Source organism: Canis lupus, chromosome 27 (genome assembly GCF_048164855.1).
Source record: "Canis lupus baileyi chromosome 27, mCanLup2.hap1, whole genome shotgun sequence".
Taxonomy (NCBI): domain Eukaryota; kingdom Metazoa; phylum Chordata; class Mammalia; order Carnivora; family Canidae; genus Canis; species Canis lupus.
In genome coordinates, this window is record NC_132864.1 from 38,632,612 (window position 1) to 38,659,007 (window position 26,396).

The 26,396-nt window shown below is 47.5% G+C and overlaps 1 protein-coding gene across 2 annotated transcripts; it reads right to left on the reverse strand.

The window, feature by feature from the left end:
* Nucleotides 1-1,581: 1,581 nt before the first annotated feature.
* SNAP29 (synaptosome associated protein 29) lies at nt 1,582-26,200 on the reverse strand. Of its 2 annotated transcripts, none has more exons than XM_072803631.1 (5): nt 25,785-26,200; nt 18,037-18,233; nt 12,629-12,714; nt 10,120-10,218; nt 1,582-4,775 (listed from the first exon to the last, which is right to left on the reverse strand). In XM_072803631.1, the coding sequence occupies exons 1-5, from the start codon at nt 26,019-26,021 to the stop codon at nt 4,618-4,620; spliced, it is 777 nt and encodes a 258-aa protein (XP_072659732.1). In that variant the 5' UTR covers nt 26,022-26,200; the 3' UTR covers nt 1,582-4,617. The 2 variants fall into 2 exon arrangements, with proteins under 2 accessions (XP_072659732.1, XP_072659733.1); XM_072803632.1 differs by lacking the exon at nt 1,582-4,775 and adding an exon at nt 8,998-9,120 and having other exon boundaries at nt 25,785-26,192.
* Between the last annotated feature and the right edge of the window lie 196 nt (nt 26,201-26,396).

The following is a 26,396-nucleotide window of genomic DNA, read 5'->3' on the forward strand; positions in this document are numbered from 1 at the left end:
CCTCCCTTAAATATACATACTGGTTTGCTTTTTCCAAGAGATTGGAACCATAATGCATCATCAATTTCATGTCCATCCTTTCCCCATAAGGTAAATCTTGCAAGCATTATCCTATGTGCTCTGAAAACTATCCCTAACTGCAACTGTCTACTGCAGCTGGGGGTGAGCCACAATTTATTCTATTATTTCCTTAGTGAGGTTGTTTCCAGGTTTTTTTGTTCTTATAAATAATGCAGTGGTGCATATTTATGGTGCTTTCAAAATACAAATCGGGTCGTGTCACTCGCTTGCTTAGTATCTGTCAGTGCTTCCCTATCATGGAGGTCAGTGTTCTCTGACTCCTTGATATAGCCCATAAGGCCCATCATTTGGGATCTTACTACCTTCCTCATGTCCTCACCCACCCACATTTCAAACTCTAGACGTTCTTTTACTTACAGCTCCCAAATGTGAACCACCTTGATTTTTTTGCTTTTGTTTCTATGTAACATCTGTTCCTTGTCTTCCCAGAAAAGTCTGCTAAGTTCAGATCCTCACTATTCCTTATCTATAATGATGCTCAAAGATGATATCCACGAAATCAGGGTGGTCTTTGGGATCCACGAAGCCAGTCTACTGACAGATAAGATTTTCAAGATGGTCTAAGCTCCAGGTGCCTTTTTTTTTTTTTTTTAAGATTTTATTTATTCATGAGAGACACACACACAGAAAGAGATGCAGAGACATAGGCCGAGGGAGAAGCAGGCTAGGCTCCATGCAGGAATCCTGATGTAGGACTTGATCCCGGGAGTCAAGGATCATGCCCTGGGTCAAAGGCAGGTGCTAAATCGCTGAGCCACCCAGGGATCCCTCCGTGCCTTTTTAGAGCTTTCAGATCTAGAAACAATTTCTACACCTGTGGTCAGATGTGAAGGCAGAGGCAAGACAGTGGAGCCAAGGCTAGGCTGGCCTGTTCTCCTTTCTTGGTGAATTATGATGTTTAGAAGGGCCAGAAGCCTGAGGAGATCCACTTGCAGAATATAGTGGCCAGCCATCCTTCATCCTCCCGCCCCTAGGAATACCTTGTGGTAGTTTAAATGGGATGGCCAACTATTAAGGCCCATGAGTCAAGTGCAGTCCACCATGTTTTGTACTTCCCATGAGCTAAGTGGTTTTTGTATTTTTAAGTGATTGAAAAAAAAATCATCAGATTTTTGTGACATGTGAAAATATATAAAATTTAAATTTCAGTGTCCATAAATAAAGCTTTATTAGAACACACCATTCTCATTTATATATTGCCTTTGGCTGCTTTTTTGCTACGATGGAGGAGCTGAGTAGTTGTGACAGATTGGCCCATGAGCCTAACATTTACTCTTTGGCCCTTTATTGTTTGCTGAGCCCTTATCGAGACAGTGCTGCACTGTGGTCAGGGAGATAGGAGACAGATTGGAAGAGCACTCTGAAAGATGAAATGAGAGGGCTTCGAGAAGGAAGCTTATTCATAGGGTTTGATGGGGCAATGAGGACCAAATATACGAAGACTCAACATGGAGGAGCCCTTCCATCCACTCTTTGAAAATGACTACACAGGAGACAGAATTTGATTTAAAAAACTTCACATTTTATTTTACAGAATATGGTCACTTGTTGAGTTGAAGGCATGGAGCTTAAGAGCTATTCTGATACAGACTCTGAACAAAATGCCCCCCTGCCGCTCCGAGCACTTTTGATGACTGGCTCATCATTCTGTACACAAGACATTTCATTATCAGAGCTGAAGATGCTAACAATGGTGATAACTTACAAATTCTGAGAAAAGGCCTATATAGGCAAAGTGTAAGAGTTTTTTTTTTTACTAAATTGGTGTAGTGCACCCTTAAAATTACATATTCACAAACAGAAGTTAGAGAAAGATAAATTAAAATACACTTAAGAATTTTTTTCTTGCCACCTGAGTTAAATTCAGGGCTCCTTTCCTTCAGAATGCAAAAAAGACAATGTTAACTCCAGATCACTAGATGTGAGAATGTTTCCTCTGAAAGAGAATGCACTTATTTTTAAGTTAGTAGCACGCTTCACATAAAACCAACCTAAAGTTAGAAAAGCCACTTTTTGAAGGCACAGTTTGTTTCCAGCTCAACTGTGGAAATAAAAGCCTGTCTTATAGACCCCATCTGGCAAGAAGGGTGAATTCACTCCAGCCCACGCATCTCTGAGTGTCTCCATGAGACAGATGTGTCTAGTCTAGAGGATAGAATGTTTTTTGATCATAATCATCATGTGCAAAGATTCTGGAAGCTCCGGGTTTCTCTTTGTTCTCTGAAAATGCAAGCAACTTTGCTTTATAAGGTAGAATCAACCACTGGTCCTTCATGAGCCGGAGGGCAAGGGGGAAGACCCAGCAGAAAGGAGCTCCCAGTGCGTAGCTTGGAGACAGTTCCCTGGTCAGGGCCTTAGTGTAAAAGGGTCTAAACAAGAGTGAATATACACATGTAAAGTGTCAGAAGACACATTTCTAGAAAAGTGGCTGTGCTTTCCTTCTATATGCTTGGAGGGGGGAGAAAAAAAGGGGCAACTGGCTTCAATGCTCTAACAAAAGACAGGGAAAGGGTATAATATTCCACGCCACTTTCCTTCAAGTCAGTGAAATCACTAATCTCATTACGCAAATGGAAGGCTGGGGAAAAGAATATTTGGCAGTGGCCTTTACATGTATAATTTGTTTGAAAAAAAAATAAGCTTGCATCTGAGGTATAATGACTAATCTCCATGAGTCTCTCTGCCTGATGATGACGAACAGAAACAGCCATCATGACATACGTGGAAGGTGTTAGAAAAAAAAAAAAGAAACAATTAGGAGTGGAAATGTACACACAGGCTGCTCTGCATTCTGGCTTCATGCTTGTCAGCAGCCTTTTTTGCTAAAAGCCCTCCGAACTCATTTTGTTTGGGCTAGGTAGGTGTTTAAAACTTTTCCTTTTACCATTTATCAAGAGAATAATCACGATGAGCTCATCTGATAAATGCCTAATTTGACTACCTCTAATCGTATTCTCACATACTGGGATATTCATAATGACGTTGATCAGATTCCATGAGTTGGCTGGAACATGACAGAAGGTTGTATCTACTGACGGAAGCTGTCAAGTGTTTTTAGGAATGCCATGCAGCATGGAATGGAACTACTACAAATGAATTGCTACAAAAATATGGATGCACTGTTGCAGCACTGCAGAGATTTCTTTTCCTTCAGGGGGCTTTCTTTATAGGCTACAGAACCAAAGTGGTGAAGGTCCCATAGACAGCACCATGTGTTGAGGTGAAACACACTTGTTTTAAATTTTCTGACCTAACCTATTTTATTAAAATCAGCGCCTTTCACGGTCTTCAAAATATTTCAATTAATTTGCTTTTTTAAAAAGACAAGGGTCTTGCGGCTTCAATTACTCTGCTGGAGGTACCAACACAAAGGCGCTAATCTCGTTACAGAAACCAATTTTAATGAATGTCACTTTACAAAGAAAGAATCACTTAAAAGCATTAATTAAAATTGATTTCTGTAATGAGATTAATGTTTTTGTGTAGAACAAGCTAGGCTAGTTAAAATGATAATATCCAGGCTTTTATTTTTAAAGCTAAGTTGTTCTAGACAAGTCTGCATCATTTGTGGCACTCCAGTCCTCCAACTGGGTGGCGGAGAACCAAGAGCTGAGTCAAGTCATGTTGCAAGAGGTCAAGAGGAATGGGTGGGAATCCTAGATGGGCCAGGAGACCCCAGGTGTTGAATAAACACTGCCATCCCCGAGGCTGGGTCAGGTGCTCTGGGGAGGAGCACACAGGGTAAGCACTGTATGATGCTCCATTCTCACAAACTGTAGAGGGCCCCCAACTGGCCAGCTGGGCAGCCTTGAGACAATGGTGCATCTGTCCCTAACCTCAGTCAGTGACTTAGAGGTGAGAGTGCACAGGGAAGCAGGGCTCACCCAATTCCCTGTGCATCTCCAGGCATCACGGTGAGTGGTGCTGATCTGAACCCTTTCTACTAAAATGCATGCCAAGGATGGAGGCCAGGAGGGAAGAGGTGACATCTGTCAACCAAATAGCAAACGCTGGCACTTTCCATTTCTGAACATTGATCCTTTTCTGGGGTTTGAGAGAATCGCAATGTGCTCAGTGTATGTGTGTATGTGTGTTGGGGTGGGGGTGGGAGAATGGTGACTGGTAAGCCAAGATGTGGGAAGGACCACCCTCACAAACACCACCACAGAGGTTGGTGGTTCCAGGATTGAAATTCTGCCCATGTCTTTCCATATGCTCGTTAAAGTGAGAAATGCAACTGTTCTTCTGGTGTCAGCAAGGTCATCGAAGGCCCAAAATACTCAGGGCCAGGCTGTTGTGCTCAGATTAAGACTCTAAGCATTCAGTTCAGACAATGGAGAGGTGAGAGCTCTAAAAAAAGTAGGATACACATTTCTCATCATGACATCTCCAAGGACTCAACTCGCTCTATAATTATAACATTTGCAAACACATATTACGTTACACACTAAAACAACAGAAATTAAATTTTGGGAAGTTTAACAGGAGATTTTTTGGCTCGTTTCATCACAATGGGGTGGAGAGCCTTCTCGGTGTTTAAAGTTGCCTAACTTTTCTTTCTGTGCTTTTTATATTGACATCTAACTTGTCCACTTTGGTTGTGAGGCGGTCAAGAATGTCATCTTGCTCCTCAATTTCCGTCTGCATCCCCAGGGCTATGTCCTTCAGCCGGCCTAGTCCCACGGACAGCTCATCTGTGGGAGAGGGAAAGGACATACAGGGCTGAGTGAAGTCACAGCAGCAGGGGCCTCTGCTTGTTCCGTGCCCGGTGCTCTGCAACATGCACATCACTGAGTGCTCTTTCTCAAAAGACAAGGAAAACTCTAGGGCTTTGGTTACATTTTCCAAAATTCATGCAAGTAAAAAGCAAACCAGCTGACTCCACATAAAGTAATATGTGCTTAATGTAAAAGCCACTTTTCCCCTAGATGTCTGCTCAGGATCATCACTATTCATACAATGATGTTTGTCCTTCTAGTGCTTTAAAAAATACATACAGATCTACATCATGTTTTGGGTGCCTCTGAACGTTCTAATAGGTGGAGGCACATTGCAAGATCAGTTAGTACCTGAGAAAGAGAGAAGTACGTAGAGGCTTAGAAAACACTCCCTTCCCAGACCCCATAGTGAGTATCTGGAAGAAGTATGCAGGTAACCAACAGCCAGACCTGCTGCCGTGCTCTTCAGGAGCAAAAACCTCATGTCAGTGGGTAGAACTCAACAGTGCCCGGTTTTCTTCCTTCCATCTCCAGACCCCTAAAGCTGGATCAAGCACAGATTCAGAGTAACAAGTATGAGAATACCTATTTGGAAACACATCTGGGAGACAGACCTGGAAGCCCCTGCACCTGGTTGCTCCTGCCCCAGGCTCCCACCTTGGAGAAGGCCACATCCCACCCCCTCTTCCACTCTGCAGGTGGCATGAGAAATAGGTGTTTTGTCCCTACCTTGCCACCTGGGGCGCTCTCCCAGAAAATACATGAACTACAGATGGTTCCACTCCATCCAAATGCTATGAGGTCCTGTCACCTATGCTATGATAATTCACATTTTCCTACATCAATTCATTCATTGCTACCACTTCTCAGATCCATGCACACATCAATGCTGCGAATGTCCTGGGGTATGACACAACCTGAATCTGGCTGGCACCATTTCCTTTGCCCACTTGGTGGCTAGCTGGGTACGGAGATGTCTGTAGTCCAGGGTCCCCATGTCAAAAGGAACTAAGGGCTAAAGGTGCTGGGTCCCTTTAGTAATGCCCTCTGGGGCAAGCCCCAGGGGACAGTGGGGCACAGACTTTTGGCAAAGTTTCAGCCCTAACGATAGGTTACATCATTCCTGCTGATATTCAAGTTCAAACATGAGGGGTGAGAGTTCCACTTCCGTGCAGGACAAGTGCGGGCTGGGGAGAAACCCAGGTCAGTCCCACTGGGTCTGAGTTCAAAATCCGGGCGGGCCCTCTTCTGATCCGTGCTACCAGATCACAGCTGAGGGAGACTGCCTTTGAAAGGAAGGCCACTGGGGAGCAGCCCTGCCACAACTAGCCACTCTGGTGCCAGGTCCCTTCCGAGCTCATTCTAGTTCCCTCGGTTGGCTTTCCCACTCTTTGTAATAAGTATTTTCCTTTTGTTTCAAAAAGTGTTAAAAGTCAATGATCACATCCATTTTTTTTTTTTTTGATCACATCCATTTTTTAAGAGGAATAACACCTGTAAGGACATGATTGGTCTTAGAGTATGTGGAGGGAGTACCAAGCAGAGGTGACATAAAGAGAACCAGAGTCAATGGAGGGAAGAGACATGCTGCAGGCACTCTGGGGTCCCCTCATTGGGCTGAGCCAACTGCAGAGGTGAGTCTTGACTTAACTGATTCGGTCAGTTCTCAGGCTTCATGACAGTGCGTGCGCGTGCACGTGTGTGTATGTGTACCTATGTATGTACTTGTACGCAGTGGGAGTGGGGTGCATGCCCACAGCTGCCTTCTGCCCTTTTACTAGGTGCAGTAGGCCAAGAAAAAGCCAGAGGGAAGAAAGAAGGGGAGGTGCTTCATAAACCTTGTGAATTAAAGATAAAACATTAAGAAAGGTCAGAATACACAAATACTTGGCACTAACACCACAAATGTAAGCAGAATCAAGTCTGTTTTTTAAAAATTGTCTTCAGCTCTATGCTTCTTGAATTTATTAAAACCCCTGACCTTGCATTCCATGGAGAGTAAAATCTGTGAGGTCATCCCAGGCCTCAGGGAGTGTGCTGGCACTTGGGACAGCAAAGGACAAGCTATAGGTATACGGAGATTTACTTATTTATTAATTCATTATTTATTATTTTTTATTTTAAAGATTTTATTTATTCAGAGAGAGAGAGGGGTGGGGGGCAGAGACACAGGCAGAGGGAGAAGCAGGCTCCATACAGGAAGCCCAACGTGGAACTCGATCCCGGGTCTCCAGGATCACACCCCAGGCTGCAGGCGGCACTAAACTGCTGCGCTACTGGGGCTGCCCTACTTATTTGTTTTTTTAAAGATTTTATTTATTTATTCATGAGAGACACACAGAGATAGAGAGAGAGAGAGAGAGATAGAGAGAGAGAGGGAGAGGCAGAGACACAGGCAAAGGGAGAAGCAGGCTCCATGCAGGCAGCTCGATGTGGGACTCGATCCCGGGACTCTGGGATCATGTCCTGAGCCAAAGGCAGATACTCAACCACTAAGCCACCCAGGTGTCCGGATATACTGAGATTAAAAAAAAATAAAATAAAAAGTGTGATGGGCACCGAGGTGGCTCAGTTGCCTAAGTGTCTGCCTTCGGCTCAGGTCATGATCCCAGGGTCCTGGAATCCAGCCCCACATCAGATTCCCTGCTCAGTGGGGAGTCTGCTTCTCCTTCTCCCTCTGCCCCTCCCTCTACTCATGTGCTCTCCCTCAAGTAGATCCTTAAAGAAAAAAAAAGGTTTGATAAAGTAAAGCTACCAGACAGGGGAGCCTTGCACTAGTCCCTCAGATAAAAGCAGGGGCTGGTAAGAAGGAAGGAGCAGACCTGTGAAGGGCAGCCAGGCACAGCCCGTGTCAGCGGGCCCAATGGCCCCAGAGTGCCACCTCAGCCCTTCTTAGCATGCCACACTGCATCCTGCTGGGACCTGCCTGCCCGAACTGTAAATATCATGCCAACCACACTGCCTTAGCCTCCAGGGATGGCTGTCCTTACCTCTTCTCCCCACCTCACTCCCTGAACTCTACACCCTTCCCTAGGTCTCCTTCCTCCCTCTCTTTCCAGCTGGCACCAGTGACACCATTTGAGTAGGGAAACCTTCAGTGGGGAGCCTTTCAAGTCCCTTTGTAGGTGTCTCTGGAGCGGTCATACCCCAGCAGATGCCTCTTCTGTTGTAGGCCTTTGGCTCTGAAGGGCAGAGTCCAGAGGACCCAATAAAAGAGTGGCTGCCTGGGGCTTCCTGGGCTCTGAAGGCAAAGGGCAGGTGGAGTTTGGGGTGGAAGCCTGCCTGGGTGTGCAGGGTGTGGAGATGGGCCCTCTCCCCCACTGCCAGTAGACACTGGCCAAGCAGATCTAGTGCTGACATGCACACTAAGGGCAGTGGTGGTGAGCTGTGGGGTGGGCAAATGACAGTTCCTTTATTCACTCCTGCTGATATCTATTCCCTCCAACAGATGTTTCATTTCTATGGAGATCTCTTTTAATGCTCAGAAGGAGAATTCTTTTCTCTGACGGTGTAATTCCATTTCTAGTACTGTGGCTATAGAATGCCACCAAAGATCCGCTCACAGGAGTGCGAGGGGGTTCTGCGCAATAGCAAACAATGGGAATAACCTAAGTGTCCAGGAGCTGGGGGTGGGACTGCTAAAGCGGTGCTTTGGAAAGCAATTTTAAGAAAAGAAGTTTAGGGAAGTGTTCCAAATATAGATAAAAACGCAGGATACAGAGGGCACCTGGCTGGCTCAGTTGGTTGGACATCTGCCTTTAGCTTGGGTCATGATCTTGGGATCCTGGGATCGAGTCCTGCATTGGGCTCCCTGCTGTGGGAAGGGGAGAGTCTGCTTATCCTCCCCCCTCTGCTCCTCCCCCTGCTCACTCTCTTTCTCAAATAAATAAATAAAATCTTAAAAAAAAAAAAAAAAGCAGGTTACAGAAGTATACACACTGAATGACACTGTACACCTGACACTATACGTCCACATGTGCACAGATACATGCGCAAAACAGAAGGAATGACACCAAATCAGTGGCCACTGCTGTATAATAGGATTCTAGGTGTTTATTTCCTCATGGCATTTACCTAACTTCATAATTTTCTATAATAAATCTACATACTCAGAAACAAAAGCTAAATGTTGTTAAAGAATATGGACGTGCCTCATGTGCTGTCATGCTATCCCCTGAGGGCTGCTGGAATGGCCACTGGTCTGGATGACCCAGGGAAGGGGCCCTCAGTGTCCCTCCTGCGCAGGAGAGGAGGCGGCAGTTTGCGCCCAGACGCTCAGAGTGCATCGTCATGGACCTCAGTGTTGTCTCCAGCTACATACCTTTAGGGCAGGGAGAAATTTTACTTTGGGTCTCACCCACTTTGCCATCTCCCAACAGGAGTGAGACACTGACAGGGACCTACGTAACCATGGGGGAGGTTCCTGTTCGAGGGGTGGAGGTCAGAGGCAGCACGTCCGAGACGCCACCTAGAATGAACTCATGGAAACCGCTCAGGAACCTGCTCCTACTGCCCACACGCACTCCTCCACTCAAACTTCAAGTAACTGGCTTCTCTTCCACTGTTCAAAAATTAATCATAGAGCGCTGGCCTACTAGGCCAGGGTACAGTGCTGACAACACAGAAATAGTCCTGTGTTCCCTGGAATTTACAGTGTGGTCAGAAGATACCTGTGGTCAGTCCAGCAGGTACAGGACTACAACACAGTGCAGTGTGTAAAGCCAGGCCTGCAGCGTGAGGAGCCAGCCTTTAAGCAGTGGAGAGGAAGGACACTCTGGGCAGACATGGGCAGAGGCGGGAAAGCACTCGGAGCCACAAGTGATGGGACTAGGAGGGGTGGAGAGGCAGGCGGGGCCGGGGGCCCGTAAGGGACCTGGAATCCCTTGTGTCTGCTGCAGTGGCCTTGTGATGGCCAGCTCCTACTGGGTCAGGTGGTTCCCTGTGGCATGTATGGGGCTGCTTATCTAACCCTCTCCCCAATCCTCAGAGGCAGGTTCTGGTTCTGTGCCCCACTGACAGACAATGATGAAGGGGGTTCTCACTGTGGCACTGTGCAGCCCCTCGGGGACTCCTGGTCCCTGCTGCTGTCACAGCCCAGATGAGAGGTGGGGATGGACGGAAGTGGACAAACTCCAGAGAGAATGGGGAGACGGGCATGGTCATATTGGATTTGACACATGGTAAGGGAGGGGCAGACACCACATTTTGGTCCCAAGAAACTGCTGGCTACTGGTGTCCTGGCTGGGCCCAGCACGAGCTGTCTGGAAGACAAGCGTCCTGAGTAAGTGACCTGCGGAGGCTGGTGTAGCTTCAGTCTTACCTAAATTACTGTCGATCTTCTGGTGATAGGCTCGAAGGTGGGGGTTCTTCGGGTAAGCCTCAGTATTCGCGGCAGAACCGGTGCCTCCAGGGAAAGAGTCTGAGTTTGGAAAGAAATACCAGGAGGTGGTTAACTCATGTCTCTTGAATGCTGCTTCACAAAATTAATCTTAATCTGGAAAACGGGGCTGGGGCGGGGGAGGTGGGGAATGAGGCAGTTAGTTAGAAGGCCATCCGAGGATGGATGATGTGTGGGAGGGAGGCACCGGGTAGGCTTCTGGGGGGAGGGAGGGGAGATCAAAGACCCTCTGCCTACGGGTCGGCTGGCCAGCCCCTGGACATGAGCTGAGGGAACAGAGACTCATACGCTTACCATACGGCAGTGAACCTACAACAAGGCACAGCTACATGGGGTTGTGGACAGAGTCTACAGGGCCAGGGTTAAAAATCAAAATAGCGGGCAGCCCAGGTGGCTCAGCGGTTTAGCGTTGCCTTCAGCCCAGGGTCTGATCCTGGAGACCCAGGATAGAGTCCTGCGTCAGGCTCCTTGCATGGAGCCTGCTTCTCCCTCTGCCTATCTCATGAATAAATAAAATCGTAAAAAAAAACAAAATAGCTACGTTGTGGACACGGAATTGCAGATGACTTTCTCTCCTTCTGGAAATGTACTTCTGTGTCTTTTTGCTTCAGATACAACAAGCAAGGAAAGAAGAAATGCGGGATCCCTGGGTGGCGCAGCGGTTTGGCGCCTGCCTTTGGCCCAGGGCGCGATCCTGGAGACCCGGGATCGAATCCCACGTCGGGCCCCCGGTGCATGGAGCCTGCTTCTCCCTCTGCCTGTGTCTCTGCCTCTCTCTCTCTGACTATCATAAATAAATAAAAATTAAAAAAAAAAAAAAAAAGAAAGAAAGAAGAAATGCTAAATAATGCACATTTACCCCAAATCTTCCTGGGGCCGCAGTTTCTCAACACACCCAGAAAAGCCCTGTTATCCCGGCTTCTATCTTTTGGAGGAATGTCTCTTTCCAGACGTGGTGTATTTTCCCCAGTACAACCTGCTGAAGCCATTCCACACACACAGCATCAATTTTTCAGTTGACACACTGTGCAAATTAAAACTCCTTGATTCCAAAAAATAAAAAATAAAAAAAAAAATAAAACTCCTTGATTCCTTAAAATCGTGTCTTTTGGGTGGAACAGGCCTCTTCCTCTACTTCTTTAGGCTGTGCTTAGCTCGGACTCTCTGTGGGCCCTGCATATTTTAGTCTTCTGTCATTTCCTCCCATGGCTTTTGCCTTTCCAGACTGAACTTCGGGGATCTCCACCTTTCCTGACCCCTGGCTCTTCCTCCATCAGGCCTCTCCTTAGCTGTGGCAACGAGAGTGGCGGGTCCCCGAGCATCCTGGCGCATCCTGCTTTCCTCAAAGGAAGTGCAGGAAGCATTCAGTTTCTGGCACCGTCGAACGTGCCTGGCCTTCTAGGGGTCTGCGGGGATTTCCAGGAGGCCTAAATTCCTTTCCAGATAGAGGTGTTTCTGGGCCTATCATTTGGTAATAAGAGGATGACAGGACATCACACATGATTGACCTTGCACACCTTGTTCATGCTGCTGCTTCTCTGGCCACTCGTACTTCCGGGCTACATGAGTCCCCCACTGCTGTGTAGCAGTTACCACAGCCTTATCCTTCTGTTCCAGGGCTCAGGAGTCCAGGATGGGTTGCACCAGGCTACAGTGGAGATGTCAACAGGGCCGTGTTCTTCGCTTTTGGGGACAATCTGATTCCTAGCTTTTTCCAGCATTCCTCTGTAGGTGGTCCCTGCCTGCATTTTCCAAGCCAGCAGTGGAGCATCTTCCAATTTTTGACCACCTTTCCTCTGCCTCCCTCTTTACTTATAAAGGGGCCTTTTAAAAGAAAATTTTTTATTTATTCATGAGAGACACACAGAGAGAGAGAAAGGCAGAGGCAGAAGCAGGCTCCATGCAGGGAGCCTGATGTGGGACTCGATCCCGGGTCTCCAAGATCACGCCCTGTGCTGAAGGCGATGCTAAACCGCTGAGCCACCCGGGCTGCCCAATAAAGGGGCCTTTGTGATTACTTGGCTGGTTAACTCAGGATAATTTCCCCATCTCAAGCTCGGCTGATTAGCAACCAATATATTCACTGGGTCTCGGGATTAGGACATGGTCATTTTGGGGAGGCTATTCCCGTTACCACAGAGGTTTTCCTGCAGTTGTCTTTTCACTGCTGCAAGAGTTCAGACCTACAGGGGGCAGGAATTTTCAATGAAACACAGGCCAATTTTTTATTCCACCCTCCACGGGGTGAGGGATGAATCATGCTGTAACACACACTTCCAGCTCCCAGGGAGTGACACTAGGTCCGTAACATCCTTTACCCACGACAGCAGCTGGAGTCCCTGCTGCCCCCCCCATCCATCCTAGGGCCAACACCAAATCCAGAGTCTCCTCTACAGAATCCAAGTGTGGCCACGCACAGGTCCCCACTGACCTGAGTCATTCAGCTTCCTGAGGTTTGGGTGGCTGGCCTGGTATTGTGCCTCCTGTGCTTTACTGGTACTTATGGCTTTTTTCAATCTTCGGATGAAAGTTGAGAAAAGAGAAAAGTTACAAAGAGAAAATACCTATGACAGCGTGGTCTTTTAAGCAATGTGTCCTTTGACTAAAGCAGGAATATTCATCAACAGCTCCTGGGAGTCCCACCTGCAGCACAGCAAACATCTGAGACACCTGATTTAGAAGAGCAGCATCTGGTTAGGTGGCCCTTTTTCAGGAAAATGAGAATACCAGGACCAAGGAGAAGAGAAGCATGTGAAAGGACCAAATGGATACTTTAGACTAGGGGTCAGTAAACCATGACCCATTGGCCAAATCCAGCCCACCAACTGATTTTGTACAGCCACAAGCAGAGAGCAGCCTCTACAGGTGACCACTGACAATTGACTGGATGATAGGGAACACTAACTGTGAACCTCTAGTAAAAATTTTATTCTTCTTATTAGTAGACCTAGTTATAAAAAATTGTACTCAATTATTACTATTTTCATTTTTTAAATGTCATTAAAAAATTTGTTTTTCTTATTACCTAAGTCCCTACAAAATACCTTTGATTTTGCTTCTGGGCATGCAAAGCTTAGTCTGTCCATTCCTGCTAGAGACAGGGACTTCTCTAGGTAACTCAGAGATCCTTAGCTCACACTCCACGAACCCCTGCAGGCATGGCAGGGGCTCCCTGTCCCCTGAAGCTGGGCCTCCTGCGCAATCTGCTCTTCTCCACCTTGCTGACCACTTCATCAGCAGCCAAGCTGGAAACCAATCATTTCCCATTTATGCCCTCTCTCTGCAGCTCCACTCCAAGCAAGCTATGCAAATGTCCTCTCAGTCTTCCCACAGATCTCCAAAATCCAGCCCCTCATTCTGCCTCACCTCTTTATCCTTACATGGATGAGCCCCTGCCTTTCCAATTCTTACCTAAAGCTTCCAGGCATCTTTCTAACATACCCTGCATGAACCTCTCCCATTACAGTCTTTATTTACTTCTTTATTTTTTGAATATTTATTTTAGAGAGAGACAGAGAAAGAATGAATGTGCACATGCATGAGTACAAGTGGGGGGAGGAGGAGAGTAAGAGAATCCTCAAGCAGATGCCCTACTGAGTGTGGAGCCTGATGCAGGAGCAGATCCCATAGCCCATGAGATCATGACCTGAGCCAAAACCAAGAGTCAGAGGCTCAAGAAGCGTCTGAGCTACCCAGGAGCCCCACTCTGGTTAAAGTCTTTTAATGGCTCCCCACTGGCACAAGCCTGGACTCCAACAGGCTAGAGGCACAGTAGGCCTTCAGTGCTCCAGCAATCCAGACCTCCTGAAATTTGACAATTTCATTACTCAGAAGCAGTGACTGAAGTCTAGACGACACAGCTGGTTTCTCTGAGCACAACTGTGAGCCCCAATTGTTGCCAGGTCAGTGTAAGTCGGAGATGCTTGCAGGCGAGCCCACCTGGCTATCACCCAGCCTACACTCCAAAGACGGCTTTTTTTCCTTTGTGCTCACACGTACACAATAGTAACACTTAAGTGACAGAAATCTGGCTTCTTTGTGAAAAATGGCAAAAAAGAGTCAATTCTAGGGATAGTGACATAAGTGGTCAAGAAAGAGAAGGGGAAGAGTGGTGGCTCTTGGTCAGAGTTAACCACATCTTGAGTTAAGTCAGAGAGTTTCAAATTAGGGAGTGGTTAAATCTCTGATCTGAATGGACTTCTCCATGAGCTTTATTTTTTTATTTTTTAAGATTTTTTATTTATTTATTCATGACAGGCACAGAGAGACAGGAAGAGGGAGAAGCAGGCTCCACTCAGGGAGCCAGATGCGGGACTCGATCCCGGGTCCCCAGGATCACACCCCGGGCCGAAGGCGGCGCTAAACCGCTGTGCCACAGGGGCTGCTCTCTCCATGAGCTTTAAATAGAAATGGGTAAAAAAAAAAATAATAATAATAAATAAATAAATAAATTAATTAATTAATTAAAAAAAAAAAAAAGGGGATCCCTGGGTGGCGCAGGGGTTTAGCGCCTGCCTTTGGCCCAGGGCGCGATCCTGGAGACCCGGGATCGAATCCCACGTCGGGCTCCCGGTGCATGGAGCCTGCTTCTCCATCTGCCTGTGTCTCTGCCTCTCTCTCTCTGTGTGTGACTATCATAAAAAAAAAAAAAAAAAAAAGAAATGGGAAGCAGCAGCTTATGAAGCTTTGCCAGCAGGACCAAAAATGGCTTACCAAGAAACAAGTAAAACCTTAGAGAAGGCCGAAGGGTTTGTGTAATGAGGATATACAGAGGAAACATATGACTTGACAAAAGTCTAATTAGGAGGACTTATTTTAAAAGCTTTTACGTCAAAATATCTTTATATTTATGGAGTACAGACTTTGAAAGGATCACAAAGACTTAACTTTTTTTTTTTTATCAAAGCAATTACACATTGTAGTGTTTTTGTGAAGGTAGGGATTTAGGGCCTTACAGATACCTTTGCCGGCCTCAATGTCGAGAGCCCGCTGAGCTCCCAGTCTGGAAGCAGCCATTGCCTTCATTCGTCACAGCTTCTGTGCTATGGATGCTGCGCACCTCCCACCTTCCCCTCCTTCAACCGGCAGGCTTCCATGCAACCGTGACTCCATGAAAAAGGTTGGTGCCTCAGTTCCCAGGGCCAAGCCCCTCTCCTCTGGGCCTCTGTTGCCTCTCTGCTGACCATCTGCCTCCCCTATACCTTCCCAAAGACTGGTCTCTCTCCTGTGGCTTTGTCTCCTAGGACAGGCATGAGCCTATCAAGCATGGGTGCTTGGGACGCACGCAAGGCCACTGGAGCAGCCTCTCCTACAAAGCCACAGGGATCCCCTTCGATGTACCTTTCGGGAGCAGTTGAACTAGTGTGTTGCTTCATTTAAAAGTTTTCCTTTCCTGCATTCACTCAGTGATGGCAAGAACACTCCAGCTGACTGGTGCTGATCTCTGAGCAGAAGGCTAGATGGGGCACATGACATCAGGCACCCAGAGGCCCACCACACTGAAGTTAGTCTAGCTGCTTTACTACTGGGATACTTTCGTCAGGAAGGCCTTGAGTTTTTAAGACGCTCCCCCCAAAAAGTAAGTTGCCCTGGAAGCTCCAGGACTCGAAAGGCTTTTATAGCATGGCCAGGGTTGGTGGGTGGGTGCAGGGGTGGGGCATGAGCCCCAAGAAGCCCTAGGGAAGTGGCAAGTAGGATAGAGGAAAGCGCCAATCACAAATTTATCAGTTTCCCACTTCTCGAAGGGCCGACTCTGCTACTGAGTTCATGTGACACAAATGTCTTAATCCAAAGCCAACGGATGTCTAAACTTCCTCTGATAAGACATAAACTCAAAAAGGAGGACATAAAACATCCTTCTTATTCGTAAACTGCAAACCCAACCAAACAACAAAAAAGATAAAATCTAACCAAACAATCCTAGACACTCCCCCAGTTGGGGAAAAATGAGATATTTGAAATCAGGGCCAAGTTGGAAAATCAGGAATGGATGGTGATTATGACTGATCGTCAAAACAAATTGATCCTTGTGACCTTGGCTAGCGTAGCCACAGGAACAGCCTATGGGCCCCCATCAACTGCCTGCTTCCCTATTGCAGTTTCCTCTCCATAAATTCCAAAGATCCACCTGCCTGGTCTTTCTGCTACACTCTCAGTTCCTTCATCTGCACTTGTTTCTCCCCAGTACAACTATGGGCTGGAAATAGTTTCCTCATTTCTTCCCGACCATACCCTATATCTTAATCTAGGTGATGGCCACACAGGTTAACAGTCACCCATTTAGTAGAAGTGTCAACACACACTTAAGATGTGTGCACTTTACCGTATGTCACTTATGCACTTAAAAAAATTCGTCTTAAAAAATCGTTCCGTATTCCAGATTTATTTATTTTTATTTTTATTTTTATTTTTAAATTTTTATTTATTTATGATAGTCACACAGAGAGAGAGAGAGAGAGGCAGAGACACAGAGGGAGAAGCAGGCTCCATGCACCGGGAGCCCGACGTGGGATTCGATCCTGGGTCTCCAAGATCGTGCCCTGGGCCAAAGGCAGGCGCCAAACCGCTGTGCCACCCAGGGATCCCGTATTCCAGATTTAAAAGATAAACACAGAGATAGGGCTATGAAATCTGTGGAATAACATTACCTCAGACATTACTCTGGGGTAAATGGAAGTAGGCTATAAAACCAAATGAATACTGTGATTGCAGGTATGAAAACACTGAGTAAGGGAGGAAATGAAGTTGTGAGGTTTTGTGCTATGGTAAGTAAGCTATAGATTTTCTATAATAAGGCCATATTGGTTTACAATAAAAAAACAGATACAAAGGGGGCATCTGGGTGGCTGGAGACCTGAGGTCAAGCCCTAGAGTAGGGAGCCTGTTTCTCCCTCTCTTCCCTGCTCATGCTCTCTTGTGATCTCTTTCTTGCTCAGATAAATAAAATCGTTAACACAAACAAAAAAACAGACACAATGGTCTGAGATCTGAAACATAACTTATTTTAGCAGAAACCTGACTCTTTTGTGTGTTTTTTTTTTTTAAGATTTTATTTATTTATTCATGAGAGACACAGAGAAAGAGAGACATAGGCAGAGGGAGAAGCAGGCTCCATGTAGGAAGCCTGATGTGGGACTCGATCCCGGGACCCCAGGACCATGCCCTGAGCCAAAGGCAGAGACACTCAACCGCTGAGCCACCTAGGCATCCCTGACTCTTATCTTTGTACACGTGATATTTAACTACCTGCCAAAATCACATGTATGATTTTATTATCTAATTGAAACTTTTGAGAATAATGTCTACTTTTTTTCATTTGTTTTTACTGAAGTTCAATTTGCCAACACATAGTATAACACCCAGTGCTCATCTCATCAAGTGCCCTCCTCAGTGCCCATCACCCAGTTACCCCAACCCCCCAACCACCTCCCCTTCACATCTACTTTTAAAATGAAAATTAATGGCCAGGCTGGATTAGATATGGAAATATTGGATATAAAGACTTTTTAAAGAATTTTTAAAATACCGTGAAGTGAGTCACATTTATCCTGATTCAGCTTTCTGAAATGAATATTCTTTCGAATGGCAATTACTAGAGCAGTAATTTACTGGAGACCCAATTTATTTAGACTGGATGTCCATCAAATAAATGAACACCACCAGGAGCGCTGGAGAAATATTTCTTTTTTCAAAATGTGCGAGGACAAATCCCTTCCAGTGAGTAACTTACTAAGATCTTGGATCCCTTCAAGGCACTAGAAGTGGGTTCAAAGTCTTAACCATTTGCACTAAAGCCCACTTTCGGCTACTTCATATCTGGATGGCTGAGGATCCACTCACCTGCTGTTAGCCTGGGGGGCAAGGGTGCCATTCTGTTCGGGTGGCGTCTCTGTTGGTTTGGATTTGAAGTAATTGACAAACCCCCCAAACATGCTCTTAATGCTGTTAATGTGCTTCTGGCTGGTCTTCAAATCTTGATCCATCTTGTCCACCATCTTCTCTGTGCGTTCTAAGACACCCCGCTGACGGACGAGCTCCTGGGGAAAACGAGAGGTGATGGCGTCACACCGTTTTATAATGTTCCCCCTGCAGGGGACCACCCAGAGCAGGTTTGTCATGAGGCCTCAGTGAGCACAGGTGGGGACACATAAAGATACTGCCATCTGTGAGGGGAATGTTATCCTTTCTGACACCACATTCCTTTGTCCTGCCTCAATGGGCTTTCTTTCGTACTTGCTCCCGAGTTCCTTTTCCCTCCTGCCCACATGATGCTGGCTCACAGGACCATGTTAAGATGGATGACGCGTACCTGTGGGGGTCAGAGCGCAGGCCTGGACTGGTGGCACATCCTCCAGCTCTCCCTCTTTTTGGCCCCCTGTAAAACTTACGGCCTTTGACCTGACACTGCCCCATGGACTATGGCTCTTATAGCCCCCTTTTCAAATATGGGATTTCCAGTGGGTCACTGGAGCTACCTGGCCCTGGTCACAACTTCAAGTTCTTTCACAAGCTAGGTTCTGGGTCCTTTCTGGGCCCTGTTAATATCTGATCCCAGCAGTTATGTTACCTGTGGCAGACTTCTCTCTTAATATCTTAAAACAGAATCAAGAACAATTTTTGATTAAATGCTCCAGACAACTGAAGGATAAAAACAAAAATATATATAATGGATTTGTTACTTCTAAAAGTGTCAGTAGAAAGCTTTTATTTTTTTTTTTTTAAATTTTTTTTTTTTTTTTTTTTTATTTATGATAGTCACAGAGAGAGAGAGAGAGAGAGAGGCAGAGACACAGGCAGAGGGAGAAGCAGGCTCCATGCACCGGGAACCCGATGTGGGATTCGATCCCGGGTCTCCAGGATCGCGCCCTGGGCCAAAGGCAGGCGCCAAACCGCTGCGCCACCCAGGGATCCCCAGTAGAAAGCTTTTAGACCATTTAGGGACACAACGTGCAATCTGAGTTCTCAATAGTTACAGCAGGTGAAATTTTGAAATATAATGTACGGGCAGAAAAAAATCCATTGAATTTATTATTAAATTCTGTTAAACTCCTGTTGGAAATAAACTTAGAAAATGCTGAGCTTTACAGCTTTGAATGTTTAAACGTTTTTTCACTGGCCCATGAGACATGTCTGAAGAAACCATCAGGTTTTTTTAAACAAAAGGAAAAACCTTTCCTGCACTGTGTCATTCTTGCAAATGCCTGGACTGTGTCAAAACTTGCAAGAGCTCGTTTTTAGAAGAAAAAGAAAAAAACCAAAGCTGCTAATTTATCTAGAGTTTCTCCTTCTTCCAACACTTCAGGTTTGTCATCTTCACGTCCATTCTGAGGATAAGTCTTTTCTGGAATAAGGAAGGCAAGGCTCTTAATTAGGATCAAAATGATGTTCTCCAGCACTTACATGTTTATTGAGTTGACACACTGCCAGGGCCCTGGCACACCAGGAGGCAGGTCTGTGGCCTCCCCGGCAGCGAGGTCTCTCATGGCGGCTCATCTCACCAACCACTTGCCCTCTTGCTTTGGCTGCCTGCCCTCCATGTGGAGAGTGGCAGCAGGAACAGGTAGCTGACAAAACCTTCCCCAATTCACAGTGAGATCTTACTTTCTTTTGTTCACAAGTGACACAGTCTCTCACACTTGGGTCTGCATCCCCGTGCTGACTTGGTAAGGAAACCAAATGTCTGACTTAGATGTTAATATCGAAGTGAAGAGAAATCTGTGAGGGTGGCTTGTCCCCTGTGAGGCAGGAAGACCAGGGGAGCGAGTGCCATTCTGATCTCTGGAAGTTTCTGTGAGCTGGAAGCCGGTGTTCACTGGAGGTGATCTGCTGGTCAGAGGCCAGCAGAGGAGGAACTTCTGCTGAAATCCTTCCCCTGAGGCAGAGGAAAGGACCAGGCTCCAAGTGCTTGTGACCTAGTTCTGACTAACGAGGAAGAAGGGCTTGGCAGAGCAAATACCAGGAGTGCCAGGACGGGAAGGACAAGCTAGGCAGACCCTGCACCAGTCATTACAAAGGCAGGCCTCACACACTCCAGTCCTCAGGAATCCTCCTGTCCCCCAAGAGGGGGCCCCATGCCGTATCGTCATTGGTCCCTGTGAAAATGGAGGTCATGGAGAGACGAGGGCAGCTATGAGGGGAGGAAGCTCCAGAGAGGACCTTCAGTGTAAAGGGCACGCGTGCAAAGCTCAGATGTTAGCATTACAGGGGATCCACACCCCCCCCACCCCCACACACACCTTGACCTCTAAAAGGAGAAAACCGTCAGGGAAAAGATCTGGCTGGGCCAGTGGTACTACGCTGAGCGACAGCACAGAGAGAGAGGGAGTGCCTAAATTCCCCTTCGGGGAACAACTGAAGACCCTGTGAGGGTAGACTCTGTTGTACATGAGGCAACCTTTGGCCAGACGGATTATGTCCCCTGGCCCTGTGAGAGTGTGAACCCATCAGGGAATCCCCACTGAGAGAAGACACGCACAGGAGAGATGTCGCAAGACATCCACCAACAGATACTCCTCTGCCAGCCACTGTTCCAGGCGCCAGGGATTAGGGGTGAACTAACCAGCCTCAGAGCTCCGCCCCAACAGAGCTTACAGTCTCGGTGGAAGGCTCAGTCAGTCAAGTTTCATTTCACTTTTCATTTGTTGACAACACTGCTGGGAATCGAGTGGGGAAGGCAGAAAAGAAAACTATCCCACATATACACGAGGGCCACTCTGCCAGGACAAGCCCCTTGCAGGGACTCTTTGCCAGGCTTAAGGGAGAGACAGGAAGGCTCCCTAAAGGGGTGGAGTTGAAGGGGAAACTGAAAGCTGAGAAGTTAGAGAGGCAGAGGGTGGGTGTGGGGCAAGAGAATCCTGACAGAGGGAACAGCCCATGCATGTAGCAGCCCTGGGCCATGGGGCCAGCTGAGGGAACTGAGAGAGGCAGAGGAACATGAGCACCAGATGAGGGAGCATGCAGGAGGCCAGGCAAGGACCCAGCAGGTGTCACAGGGGGCAGCAGTGACCACCAGATCCCAACTCCAATTTATAGTTGATATATCTCGGAAGTTCACTTGGGCCTGGTTGTCTTCCCTGACCAGGTCAGGCCCCGAGATTCTGAAGAAAAATGTCAGTACTAAGGTCCCTGTACTGAACTCATAATTAAACTGAGATATTGAATAATAAGTAGGCGGAGGTCAATCTGGAGGTGAAGGTCAAGTTGAACCTAGAAACTTGAGACTCCTTTCCATCGTGTCACTCCCGTTCCAGTGGAACACACACGCATAAGTGCTGGAGAGGACACATGAGCATGAAATATGCTCAAATTGAGGCTCTGTCTCACTGCAGTGGTATGGAGTGGATTCAAAAACATGAACTGAGGGGTGCCTGGGTGGCTCAGGTGGTTAAGTATCTGCCAGCGGCTCAGGTCCAGGGTCCCAGGATGGAGCCTTGCATTGGGCTCCCTGCTCCATAGGGAGTCTGCTTCTCCTTCTCCCTCTGCCCCCTCCCTGCTTGTGCTCATGCGCACATGCTCTCTCGCTCTCTCTCAAATAAATTAATAAAATCTTAAAAACAAAAACAAAAACACAAATGAAGTCTTAGGTTGTATGAAAAACCACCAAGGGCAAAGGCGGTGATGTTGGTGTTCTTTACTGCCTGTGTACAGGCTGACCTGGGGGTCACTAAGGACTAACTCAGTAAGCCTGGGCTGTGCATACCCTGCATGTTCCAAAGAAAAGCTTTGTCTGGCCCCTGGCCCTTATATTACCCTGATAAGAATATCTTTGTATACCTGAGTCCTTAGGCTAGGCCAGATAGTTTATGCTAACAATGTGATTTATGGTGGGGACCTTCAGCCACATGCTTGACCTCTGAAGGGGTGAAACACTAAGGTCTGCCAGTCGGGCAGGTGGTCAACTATGCCTACATGGTTGTGTGATGGCCTACCAAACACCATGCCTGCCCCAGTGATGTTACTGTGCCAGCCATTTGGGCCCTGGTCTAACATTTATTGCTGGACTCCCCTGAAATGAGATCCCAGGCTTCACAAAAACTATACAGGAGCATGCTCAGCTGCCAGAGGGGACAAGGAACAATCTGAGCAGGCGTGTCTCCATAGGCTTGCCCAAAGGTGCAAACAACCCAAATGCCTATCATTAAGAGACTTGCTACATACATACAAGTCATCCATTCAATGGAATATGACATAGTCATAAAAACAACAATGACAAGAGTAGCATTTATTATATATTACTAAGGAATAAACTCCGATCCTATTAAAAAATGTACAGACTAGAATACATAGAACATCTCTGCTCAATTTAAAATTAAAAAAAAAGGGGGGGGGGCAGCCCAGGTGGCTCAGTGGTTTAGCGCTTGCCTTTGGCCCAGGGCGTGATCCTGGAGACCCGGGATCGAGTCCCACATCGAGCTCTCTGCATGGAGCCTGCGACTCTGCCTCTCTTTCTCTCTGTATCTCCCATGAATAAATAAAATCTTAGAAAGAAAGAAAGAAAGAAAGAAAGAAAGAAAGAAAGAAAGAAAGAAAGAAAGAAAGAAAGAAAGAAGGAAGGAAGGAAAGAAAGAAAGAAAGAAAGAAAGAAAGAAAGAAAGAAAGAAAGAAAGAAAGAAAGGAAGAAAGGAAGGACTATAGCTATCCATAGAATTACCTCCACTGGCCACTGAAGGAACTGATCATAACTGGCTGCTGCAGGAGCAAAGGGATGAGAAGAAACTTCAGACTCTCCTGTATGTTTTTCTTTCTTTCTTTTTTTTAAAAATCTTATTTATTCATGAGACACACACAGAGAGAGGTAGAGTCATAGACAGAAGGAGAAGCAGGCTCCTCACAGGGAACCCAACGTGGGACTCGATCCCGGGATCCTGATCTGAGCCAGAGGCAGATCCTCAACCACTGAGCCACCCAGGTGCCCCTCTCCTGTACGTTTTATATTTAGAACTATGTGATTTGATAGTTCTTCACCAAAGCTAAACCTCAGGTAAGAGAAAGAATGAATAAATTACACTTGGAAGAGCTGAGTGGCCTGCAAGTCTCTCCATGTTCCGGACTGTGCTTAACAGGCTGCGCCCTAATTCTGTCCCCTGGCCGTCAGGACCAGTGGCTAGACTCCATGAGAAATAAACCTGGTCAGGTTTCCTGGGAGGAGGACAGCTCTCCTCCATCAGAAATGACTTAAGTAATTTTCCTACTTCTGCCAAGCTGGGACTGGATGATATCTTCCCAATCTAATATTTGTACATGCCTAACCTTCTATAAGTACCTATCATGTTTTCACACAGCTCAGTGCCAGGTCTCTAAGCTGGGAGGTTAGCAGGTGACTTGGGTCTGATGGGAGCCACACTGTACACTGAGTGGCAGGAAGAGCTCAGCAACCCCAGCCCAGTTCCCACCCCCATTCTGACTGGAATCAAAGACTGATTCAAAGGTACTCTGGAGGGGCAGCTGGGTGGCTCAACGGTTTAGAGCCACCTTCAGCCCAGGACCTGATCCTGGGGACCCGGGATAGAGTCCCACATCAGGCTCCCTGCATGGAGCCTGCTTTACCCTCTGCCTGTGTCTCTGTCCCTCTCTCTCTCTCTCTCTGTCTCTCATGAATAAATAAATAAAATCTTAAAAACAAAAACAAACAAACAAAAAACAAAGGTAGTCTGGAGAGTACAGAGTGGGGTGGGGAGGGGGTGCTGACCATCCCAGCCTCCTGGGGCCTCTGATGATTGGGAACTGACTCAATCCCCGAAAAATTCAGTGTCACCATACTTATGACAGTGCCTGTCACCTGCCTAGTCTTGATCATACCGTACTTCTCAGAGCAACACCAACTTGGCCCAGTCCAAGCCTCCCAGGCCTGAGCTGCTGTTCTGCACCGGTGTTCTCATCGTGCCCCTTGAACAGAAAGGGCCTCTGGGTGCAACGTAGGGGGAGGGGAGTTGTCACCACAATCCATGTGAAACCACTCACTTTTATTATTTTTTTTGACTCTTCTTCCCTCTGAGGGACAGACTTCCCCTGACCACGAAAGGCTCCTAAGCTGCCTCCTGCGTCCCTTCTTTGAACATATCCTGTGCATCACTTCCCCACTGGAGCCCAGGAACTCTGGTGGTGGGCCAGTGTCTTTGCACTGCTCCTCTCTGCCCTATGAACAACCTTCTTACCTTTCTTCCTTTCCCTTCTCCTCACTCCTGTCTAAATCTTAGCCTTAAAAGCCAGATTTGAGTTTATCCTAGGCCATGACACCCTACTTTTATCATTCTGATTTCCCATTTCATTTGCTGTTTCTTTTTCTATGATTTTATTTATTTATTCATGAGAGAAACAGGGAAAGAGAAAGAGAAAGAGGCAGAGACACAGGCAGAGGGAGAAGCAGGCTCCCTGTGGGGAGCCCGATGTGGGACTCAATACCAGGATCACGCCCTGAGCCGAAGGCAGACGCTCAACCACTGAGCCACTCAGAGGCGTCCCTGTTCTGTTTCCAGAGATGTCCCTTCAAACAGTTCTTTTTTTTTTTCCCTTCAAACAGTTCTTACTTGGCTTCCTTGGACCTGGGACCCCTCCAGTACTCCAGTAACTCCTCTACTACTTACTTCCCCTAAGATCTTAGGTAATCCTCCCAAACCTTAATCAACACTTGCCATTCAGGAATCCAGTAGATATGAGCTCTAAGAACTACAGCTAAACTTCCTTAAGGAAGCCAAAGACAGGAAAATGGGCCAATGAGGGATACTGTAACAGGAGAGGTGCAGAAGGAAAATAGCCAAGAAAGTGGCAAGGGGGGAAATGACCCAGGTGACTATTTGAGAAATTAATCCACATATTCAAACTGCCCAAGACTGGAAGTGATCAGGTCAGAAAGAACTCTGCCAGAGAAAAGAGTTACAAAGAGACCCATGGAAGAAAACAACACTTCAGCTTCCACTAAGTTTCAAAGCTACAAATGCTGTAGATTAACGTTAGCTGAGCTAATCGATAACCTACTATTACATTTTTAAGAACTTAAATAAAAATGCCCATACCAAACCATTTCATTAGTAGGCTGAGGAAAAAATGTGGTGCCTAAGAAAGAACCATTCTCACTCAGGGTCCCTGAAATCTCCCACGGGTGGAAAGACGAACTGACAAAGGTGAAGTGGAGAAACGGATAGTCACAGATCACACACTGTCTGGGACATCTCCCTTTGGATTTGGTTAAGTAAATGTAAGGCCCTAGCCTCGATCACACTTGCGCTACGGCTTACTGAGCAGCTGCCCACAGACCTCATCACCTCTGCGGGTGAGGCGGAGCAGTGGTCAGCGCTAGGGGAGGACCTAAGGCTCATCTGCTCCGACGCCTTCCACAGCAGCACCCACTCTGGGTCACTCGAGGAGTAATGGTGAAACCCCTGGATCTGGAATCCTGCGCAGGCAATTATATGAAAGAACCTGACGCTCAATCTCTCTAGCCCGAGCTCTGCTGTAACTAAGAAAGATTACTGGGGGCAAACTGCCTCTTTGGAGTATTCAAGATACCCACCTCTTGGTACGACTAAAGTTCCTTGAGCGCGTGTGACAATTCAGAGCGGCCGGGCCGCCCTGTTCTGCTGCAGACTCACCTCGGAAGACGCGACGCCGACCTTCTCGGACTCGTACATGAGGGACAGGGACCTCTCGGTGCTGGCGGCTGTGGCCTGGGCCACGCGCATCACCTCCTGCCGCAGATACTGCTGCCTGTCCGCGGGCGTGTAGGGCCCGTCGGCGACGTCGCGGTCGTCCTTCCACGGGGCCGGCCGGGCGCCCTCATCCTCCGCATCGTCGTCGAACGGGTTGTAGCTCTTGGGGTAGGCCGACATGGTGCCGGCGCTCGTCTCGGTCTGGGCAGGAGGAGGAGGTGTGCGGCCAAGGCGGGGAACGGCCTTTCTGGGCCCGCAGGGGTCCAGGCGGTCCTCCCGGGACCCTCGGGGAGCGCCCACAGCGCGGCAGCCCCGCGGTTCCGCCGCTCGCCGTCCAGCGCCGCGCGCCCCCGCCCCACCCGCCCAGGTCGCGGAGCGAGCTCCTTCCGCCTGGCGTGCGCGGGAAGCCCCGCCTCCGGAGCTGACCATCTTGCCCGGCGGCTTGGGGGGGGCCACGCCCCGTGCGCGCGGCCGCGGCCGACCGCTCGGCTTCTCTCTCCCCTCCCGCGGTGGGACCGCCCCGCGGCCACGCCCCACTCGGTGTCGACAACAGAG